At 36.4% G+C, this 8,544-nt stretch overlaps 2 protein-coding genes and 1 non-coding gene across 3 annotated transcripts; all 3 read left to right on the forward strand.

Moving 5' to 3' along the window:
* Positions 1 to 365: 365 nt before the first annotated feature.
* On the forward strand, positions 366 to 438 carry trnak-uuu (transfer RNA lysine (anticodon UUU)). Its single transcript has one exon. It is a non-coding gene; the product is annotated as a tRNA-Lys (tRNA).
* Positions 439 to 649: 211 nt separating this feature from the next.
* Positions 650 to 2,394, forward strand: LOC107668380 (low choriolytic enzyme-like). Its single transcript, XM_016460229.1, has 8 exons — positions 650 to 724; positions 800 to 851; positions 927 to 989; positions 1,320 to 1,469; positions 1,567 to 1,684; positions 1,772 to 1,950; positions 2,035 to 2,116; positions 2,197 to 2,394. The coding sequence occupies exons 1-8, from the start codon at positions 656 to 658 to the stop codon at positions 2,327 to 2,329; spliced, it is 846 nt and encodes a 281-aa protein (XP_016315715.1). The 5' UTR covers positions 650 to 655; the 3' UTR covers positions 2,330 to 2,394.
* Positions 2,395 to 3,254: 860 nt separating this feature from the next.
* On the forward strand, positions 3,255 to 5,452 carry LOC107668352 (high choriolytic enzyme 1-like). Its single transcript, XM_016460198.1, has 9 exons — positions 3,255 to 3,314; positions 3,395 to 3,446; positions 3,525 to 3,596; positions 3,670 to 3,813; positions 3,918 to 4,035; positions 4,704 to 4,882; positions 4,962 to 5,043; positions 5,237 to 5,361; positions 5,442 to 5,452. The coding sequence occupies exons 1-9, from the start codon at positions 3,255 to 3,257 to the stop codon at positions 5,450 to 5,452; spliced, it is 843 nt and encodes a 280-aa protein (XP_016315684.1).
* The last annotated feature ends 3,092 nt before the right edge of the window (positions 5,453 to 8,544 follow it).

Consider the following 8,544-nt stretch of genomic DNA (forward strand, 5'->3'; position numbering starts at 1 on the left):
TGTCCTCTGATAAGCATTGTTCAGGGCCGCCGTTCCCAACAGCTTTAATGCTTTCTTATGATATTTTTGGGAAACGCAGCCCTGTTTGAATGCACTGTCAGCAGTGAGTGAACGCACTCTGTGAGGGATTGGTTCTGTCTTGCAACATTTGCGTGTTCAGATGGGCAGGAAAATAGTTCTATCCTACACAATTATTTACTAACATAGGTTATTCGTCCAATTCAATGCATTATTTTTTTGTTAAATAAACAAAATTATTGGTAAATAAATAACAGTGAGAAGTCTGAATGAGCTTCCGTTTATAGAATGTGAACAAAATTCACACCGAACTTTTGTCATCACCGCCTGAAAATTAGCGCACAAGAGCCCGGATAGCTCAGTCGGTAGAGCATCAGACTTTTAATCTGAGGGTCCAGGGTTCAAGTCCCTGTTCGGGCGGAGAAGTTTTATTAACTAAATAAAAACACCGCTATTATACAATGAAAATAGTGGTTACGTATGTAATGTGTAAGTGCATGTGGCAATTAAAAACAGCATAAAAAAGAAAAACTAAAATTTGGTTGGCCACAGAGAGTACACATTATGTAACAGGAAGCTGGTAAAAAGCCCTTAAAAGGCAGGCACATGAACCTAGACAGCAAATCTCAGTGCACTCATGAAGTACACACTGGTTATCATACTGCTCTTCTTCTTAGCAGGACCATGTTTGTCCCTGCCTGGTCAGGTAACTGCATATCAGTAAGTGTATATTTTGTTTTTATGAATCAAAACCACATATTTTGGTCAATTTTTCTTGCAGATTTCCTCTCACTCGAATGTTGGAGCAAGAACACAAAGGAGAAACTACTCTGGTAAAGTGTGTTGTATTAATTGTCATTATTCATTGAAAATGAATAATATTTTAACAGTTTTATAACTTCCCCCAGATGATATTGACGAAAACACTTCAAAAGCAATGGACAGGATCATAGATGTAAATGACTTTCAAGGTAAAGCTTTTGCACAAGTCTGTAAAGATGCTAATGTTCTATAGATTCTGTTTTATTGTAATATCCAAAAGCTCTTATAAATAAAGGTTCTAAACAGGAATTTTCACAGCGATTCCATAGAAGAACTATTTTGGTTTGCCTAAAGAACCATTCAGTGAACAGTTCTTAAAAGTACCACTGTTTTCCTTAGTGCGAAGAACAATTTAATACTCGAAATAACCTTTTTCCACTATAAAAAAACATTTTGTGCAATGGAAAGTTTTCATGGATGTTGAAATGTTTTCATGGAACCACAGATGCCAATTAAGAACCATTGTTCTCTTGCTGTAGGTGTCATTTCTGTGGATGGCACCAACCTCAGAGAAGGAGATATAGCCGTATCCGGTAGGAGTCAGAAGAACTGTTTCGCCAGGAGCTGCCTGTGGACCAAATCTGTGGATGGAAAAGTGTACATTGCATACTCACTCTCTCATGCATACAGTAAGCAGGAAAAGCAAACACATTTATTTTCAGAAACAGTACCACAGTAATCAGCAACTAAATCTTGCTATTTGGTTTCAATTGTTCTTCTGCATAGGCGAGGAAGATGTGAAGAACATTAAGAAAGGCATGAAGCTCATTGAAAAGGACACCTGTGTGCGCTTCGTGCCCAGAACTCACCAGAGGGACTACCTGGATATTCAGCCCAAGACTGGGTATTGACATGAGATTCATCTTCAATGGCTTCATTACCTCAGCACTCTGAGTTTATCTAATCATTTTTTTGATGACTGATACTTTAGGTGCTGGTCATATCTGGGAGCACGTGGTGGTAGACAGACCATTTCTCTCCAGACACCTAAGTGCACCGGGTCAGGGGTCACCATCCATGAGCTAATGCATGCCCTGGGCTTTGTTCATGAGCAATCCCGAGCTGACCGGGACAAGTATGTCACCATCATGTGGTTCAATATATGGAAAGGTAAAGTAACATTCTTATATTCCCATATTCTTATACTGTGAAGTCATTTTATCGTTCACTTATTCTTCTGTTCATTAAATTTAGACCGGCTGAGGAATTTTGAAAAGTTTAAAACAAACAACCTGGACACCCCATATGACTACGGCTCTATCATGCACTTTGGAAAGTACGTCGACGCACATTTGAAATGATAACTCAGGCACATAATAAACTGCAGTTCTATAATTATATTCTTTGTAATTTCAGGTATGCCTTCTCTGAGGACGGAGAACCTACTATTGTACCAAAAAGGAACTGGAATGTAAAGTTTGGACAGAGATTTGGACCCAGCGACTTGGATATAATGAAGATTAATAGAATGTATAAATGTAATGCGTAATAAAATATTTACAGTAACGAATGATCCATCACATGGCTAAAAGTCTGACATTATTAATGCTTTACTTCTTTTAACATTTTAACATCGTATTTTGTTTAAAGGAAAATGGCTGATTGTGAAGACTGCTGATATAAAAATTGCTAATCAAATATAATCGATTTTAAGAATATTCTTTATGTACTTTCTATATTCTTTCTTATTCTGATTTTGACATCTTGATGCCTAAACACATTACATCAATAAACCTTGTCCATAAATATATTTTTCTCTGAAATTTCATTTAAGCTTTAATTTCATTGCAAAAGAATTAGGTGAAAAAAATCTCCACATGAGTCAGCTGCAATCAAACCAGTCGAACTGTTGGTTCATATTAAGTAAATGTTCAGAATCAGCTGATCTCCGAGCTAATGAATAAGTACTGAGGCGTCAACACTATGAATTACGCAAGCTGAATTTAAAACAACCTGTTTTTGTTGTAATGCAAAAATGATACGTTTAAGTAAGGGCGAGGTGTTATTTATTTGCATCACGTGTTGCTACAGCATATTGTGAACACAGCACAAATGACTATTGAGATTTTGTTTACAGATTAAAATGAGTTTGAACACAACATGCACGTTTTGCATGGTCAGGGTGAATAACACAAGAATCAGCAAGACTTCAAATTGCCATTATTGCGCAATTTCAGTCTTAAAATTGCTGAACTGTCTTTCCAATGAATGCTTTCCAAACCTTTCATTAGGGAAATACATGAATATCAAATAATGACATAGGACGTCATGCTAACCCTCCATTTGCAAACTGGAGTAAAGATGGGTGGTTCTCTGAGTATATATATTCTTGCTCCAAGGGCCCAAACTTTAGTTTACGTGCAATACCCGATTCCATCCAGAACACCAGGACGCACGAATAAGTGACCACCAAGATGCTCTGTGTGGGTATTTTTGTGGGATTGGTGTTAGAGTCCTGGTCTTTACCTGTGCAGGTAAGAGTGGCTGAATCCTACTGCAGTTATGATGATTCATATCCTATGCATACCCTATTAATGTATTTATTTTGCATTAGAACTCCTCATTGGTTCATCAGACAAGGCTGAGGTCAAAGAGAGACTATCCAGGTAAACTGGTATTTCATGGTGAGCAGTGTAGGTTGTTACAATGAATCGATGTAAATGTACCATTCTTAATCTCTTCAGCAGAGAAATATGTGAAACCAGAGGACATGAATGCCATGGACAGGATCCTCAGAGTAAATCAACGTATGTGTGGTACAGATACAGACATATTTTTTCAGGGAATTGCTCCTTGAGCATGAAACATGTGGTTATCTCCCTCCGCCAGTTTCCAGAGGTTTTCCTTTAAGAGAGGGTGACATCCTGAGTTCAGGATCCCGCGGTGCCATCACATGTTTAGTAGATTCTTGCCGCTGGCCCAGATCTGTTGACGGTTTTGTGTATGTACCATACATCATCTCCCCACTATATGGTGAGTAAGGTCTCTGTATGAAACTGCATGACAGATAATATAAGTGAAAGTTAAATCAAGGACTTTATTATTAAAAAACACATTTATATAATTTGTCTCAACAGATGATATGGACAGAATCACCATAGAAACAGGGATGTTGGACATTTCCTCTGCAACATGTGTGAAGTTTGTGCCTCGCACACATGAAGCAAACTTCCTTAATATCCAGTCTAGAACCGGGTGAGTCCTTTGCATTCATATACAGCCATATTCTATTAATGTTCTCTTTAAGATTTAATATTTTACAGGACAATATAAAAAGTCTGACCATGATTTAAAAAAAACATATTTTTCAATGTTTCGTTTTTTTATGATGATTTTTTTTTTACAAACGGTTCTATTTTTATGACAATATATATACACAACAAACGTTTGGGGTCAGTAAACCAAATCAGCATATTAGAATTATTTCTGAAGGATCCTGTGACACTGAAGACTGGAGTAATGACTGCTGAAAATTCAGCTTTACAATCAGAAATAAATTACACTTTAAAATATATTAAAATAGAAAACAGCTATTTTAAATAATAATACACTCTAAAGAAAATGCTGGGACAAACCCAGCTATTGGGTTGTTTTGACCCAGCGGTTGGGTTGTTTTGACTCAAAACAACCCAATAGCTGGGTTTGTCCCTTTTTAACCCAGCGCTGGGTTATATTTAACCCAGCATTATTTCGAGTGTAATATTTCACAATATTACTGTTTTTTCTGTATTTTCTATCTAGTAAATGTAGCCTTGGTGAGCATTAGAACTTCAAAAAATACTGACCCTAAACTTTGAACAGTATTCATATTTATTTATTTATTTACTTACTATTATTATTGTTGTCCACTGTCGACCCCATAGCTGCTGGTCATATCTGGGAATGATAGGAGGCAGTCAGACCATGTCTTTGCAGTCTCCGGGCTGTATGTGGTCAGGAGTGGCAGCTCATGAGTTAATGCATGCTCTGGGATTTGTACACGAACAGTCTCGCTCTGATCGTGACCACCACGTCTCCATCCTGTGGGAAAACATCATTGAGGGTACAGAATGTTTATGAAACCAGCACTTATTTTGAGCCAATGCATTCTGTATGACAGTAATGTACGGTTCTTTTCATAGATCAAAGGCACAACTTTAAGAAATATGAGACAAACAACCTCAACACTGCATATGACTATAGTTCTGTCATGCACTATGGGAGGTGAGTATTGGAAATCTATTGTACAGTATGCATACTTCTGCTAAACTATTACAATCTAAAATGCTTTAAAAATGTAGTCTATAGCTGTTTAAACAGTCCCTTGAAACCCAAGAATTTTGTTTCTTATAAATGAAGCAATGAAAAACAATAGCAATTAATCTGAAGTTAAATGAATACCGATGCACACACACAGGTATACCTTCTCAGAGGATGGGAGACCCACCATCATTCCTAAACCAGACCCGCACATTTCCATTGGCCAGCGAGATGGACCGAGTCTTACAGATATTCACAAAATAAACATATTGTATAACTGTGGTAGGTACTAATTTCACTAAGGTTTACTAAACTACGCTTCCTGTCTGTTCATTTGTATTTTTCTTTCGTGTGTCCACTAGGCCGTGTGTGAAACAACAAACTTATGAAATGGACCCAACATAATTCACTGGACAACAGACTCCTGACATGTATTTACCTTTCCTTCTCATTTTATGATTCATTTGGCAGTGCCATGTATTTTGACACAATTTATATTACAGTACATAACAGATCATGTTAAATACAGCAAACTATTTTACAGGACAATATCATGTGCTTTTTGGGCAAATGAAATATAACAGAATCCAAAATAAAGCAAAGGTAAAATCTTTTAAAAATCTAGACTAAAATATGTGTTTTGGAAATTCAGTCTTTGTATTCATGTTGTTTTCATATGAAATTGTTTTATCATTTTCAACAAAAATTTAAATGTAATGAACCTTAAATTAAAATGTTATATGTTGTTGTAACCATAAACTAAAAGAAATGCATAAGACATTTGTTTCTTACACCTTGAATACATATGTGTGTACACATTAATCATCATTATTCAAAAACAAAATGTTTTTAAGTATATTTTTATGGTAAAATTATTAGGTTTTGGGGAGTCATTCCAAATGACATTTTTAACCTGAACTAATATTTCCATATACTCTGAAAAAAAAATTTGGTGTAGGGTTTAATTTTTACTCATTAGTAAATTGTACAAATAATTACCAAGAAATGGCAAGTAACACACTGAACTGAATGTAAAATTTTCAAGTAGAAAGACTAAAATTGTATTTTCTTGTAAAATGTACTCCAATAATCTTTGTTTAATTTACAACTTCATTTTTTTTTTCAATTCAAAAATGACAAATATGTTCATCATGACAGAAGTATATTCAGGTCATTGTATGTATTAATTGCATTTTTTATGTATTTTTGAATACATTAATAGATCCATTCAAAATAAGTGTCATTTTATTATTATTTTACTCATGTTAAACATGGTAACAATAAAACAGATTACAAACCAGTCGTGCTTTTGTCTCAAGTCATAGCTGTGTGTCATTATGTAAGATCAGAATACAGAATTCAAAGCACGTCATAAATGCAAACACATCTGTAAATACTTTGGGCTAGTGGTCAGATGAAATACACACAAGATCCATTGAGTCTCTCTCAGCTTCTAGTGTGCAGTCTTGCATTGGAAACCCATCTGACTGGACAGCCTTGACCTTCCCCTCGCCATCTCTTTCTGCGAATTCTTGCAGTCAACTTTTGCTTTTCACTGTCCAGGGTGAGTAAACTTCGCAGGAAGTTGAAGGAGAGGTAGAGAGACAGATATGTGAGGAAAAGATGACAAGACCAGAGAATCAACATGTCTTTGAAAAAAAAGGAACCATTCAGTCAGATGAACATAGCACAAGAAATATAATGTGGACAGAATATCACATTGACACAATTTTAAAATCTATTGTCTTCAGAAGGACAAAGCAGAGTCTCAAATTTCACTCAGTCCTGTTTTCAACCCCCTTAAGAATAAAATTATTAATAAGACGAAAATTGAAATGACAACTCGAAATGTGCTGCAACTCTGCATGTTATTTAATTCAAGTCCTGTCTCTGTGCTCAGGGGCGGATTAAGGTGGTCAAGGGCCCCTGAGCTGCTCTTTGTGTGAGGCCCCCTTAATCATTATGCTTTACTGTATGGCACTTTATTTAGTGCCATACATTGTCCACAAGCAAATAGTAAGTTGAACTGGCATACACACACATACATTGAGACAGCCAATCCTACATTGTTTCCTCTACATTCCCAGTGTCCCCACAGGATTTTGTGAGACTGGTGGGTGCACATTGGTTCCTCAAGGGGATTCTAGGGGTATGCCCCCCTGTAAGAAAATTTTGTTCATTTTAAATTTAAATGCATAAATCTGGTGCATTTTTGAGAGCAGAATCAAGTGACTAGATCAATGAAGAAATATGTCCTCTTGTAAACAATTTTGTGCTCTAGTAGCAATTTATTTATTGGTTGCATTGATGTGAATGTTATGGTAGGGCACAATTTTCACTATATACATTCTTATAAAAGCTACAAATGCTATTCTGTCAAGAGCAGGGAGTGATTTTCTCCTCATCTTTTGTTGTTCGATAATCATTAATGCCGACACTTAACTCAAGAGACCAGACGAGACATAGTAAAAGACACTCAAGCACTGTAAAAGGTTTTGCCACAAACTTAACTAACTTGCTTCTCTCCTATATGATTTCATGTCTCTTCAGACCTTACAACTGTAGGCTACATGAATTATGAGCTTCTAGAACGCTTGACCACCTAACTGAACTCATGTTCACAAATTGAACATAGAAATAAAAACAGTATGAACAACAAAAAATAAACAACACAGTTCTTTCTTAGCCATGTTAAGTGCAAACAATAAGTGCAGCCATCATCAAAGTAGGCTACTCTCTCAATATTCAAAGTGCAAATAGAGACCACATTTTTTCAAAGCATGATACAGAGCTATAGGCAACACAACCTATTATAGCCTACATACTAATAACAGCATAGATATGTTATGTAGCCTAATTTGCGCGCATCAAGGGAGTCAGTTTCAAAACGCGGGGTATTAAAATCGTTTTTGAATGCGCGTGCGCGTTTTACTTTCGGGTTCGACTTAAAGTGGTCATATGATGCGATTTCAATTTTTCCTGTCTCTTTGGAGTGTTACAAGCTCTTGGTGCATAAAGAAGATCTGTAAAGTTGCAAAGACTAAAGTCTCAAATCCAAAGAGATATTCTTTATAAAAGTTAAGAGTTAACCACGTCTACCTAAAACGGCTCGTTCTAACACGCCCCAACATACCTACGTCGTTCTGTGGGAAAAATAATGTTATTTTTAGCAGCATCATATGACCCCTTTAACGATCGCGCGAACTCTCAGCGATGCTGAGCGTGCACAAGACAATAATTTTGTCAGACGCTCTGCAACGAATCCTCGTTTAATGTTTCTTATGGACCAATCAAGGGTCTTTTTTCACGCTGAAGTAAATTTTAATTAATTAAAAAATATAGTCTGGCCAATCCGAGGCCCCTGCACACGTGGGGCCCCTAGGCTGCAGCCAGTGTTGGGGAGTAACTAGTTACATGTAACGGAATTACGTAATTTAATTACAAAATAAAAGTAATTGTAATCAG

This window comes from Sinocyclocheilus anshuiensis, unplaced genomic scaffold (assembly GCF_001515605.1).
Source record: "Sinocyclocheilus anshuiensis isolate Anshui unplaced genomic scaffold, SAMN03320099.WGS_v1.1 scaffold1237, whole genome shotgun sequence".
NCBI classification, from domain to species: Eukaryota; Metazoa; Chordata; class Actinopteri; order Cypriniformes; family Cyprinidae; genus Sinocyclocheilus; species Sinocyclocheilus anshuiensis.

Excerpts from the sequence above, each read along its gene's own strand:
- LOC107668380 (XM_016460229.1), top strand. The coding sequence starts at position 656 with ATGAAGTACACACTGGTTATCATACTGCTCTTCTTCTTAGCAGGACCA. Across the intron at positions 1,951-2,034 it reads GTGGTTCAATATATGGAAAG|ACCGGCTGAGGAATTTTGAA; the intron begins GTAAAGTAACAT and ends CATTAAATTTAG. Across the intron at positions 2,117-2,196 it reads TCTATCATGCACTTTGGAAA|GTATGCCTTCTCTGAGGACG; the intron begins GTACGTCGACGC and ends TTGTAATTTCAG.
- LOC107668352 (XM_016460198.1), top strand. The coding sequence starts at position 3,255 with ATGCTCTGTGTGGGTATTTTTGTGGGATTGGTGTTAGAGTCCTGGTCT. Across the intron at positions 3,447-3,524 it reads GTCAAAGAGAGACTATCCAG|CAGAGAAATATGTGAAACCA; the intron begins GTAAACTGGTAT and ends TAATCTCTTCAG. Across the intron at positions 3,814-3,917 it reads CATCATCTCCCCACTATATG|ATGATATGGACAGAATCACC; the intron begins GTGAGTAAGGTC and ends TTGTCTCAACAG.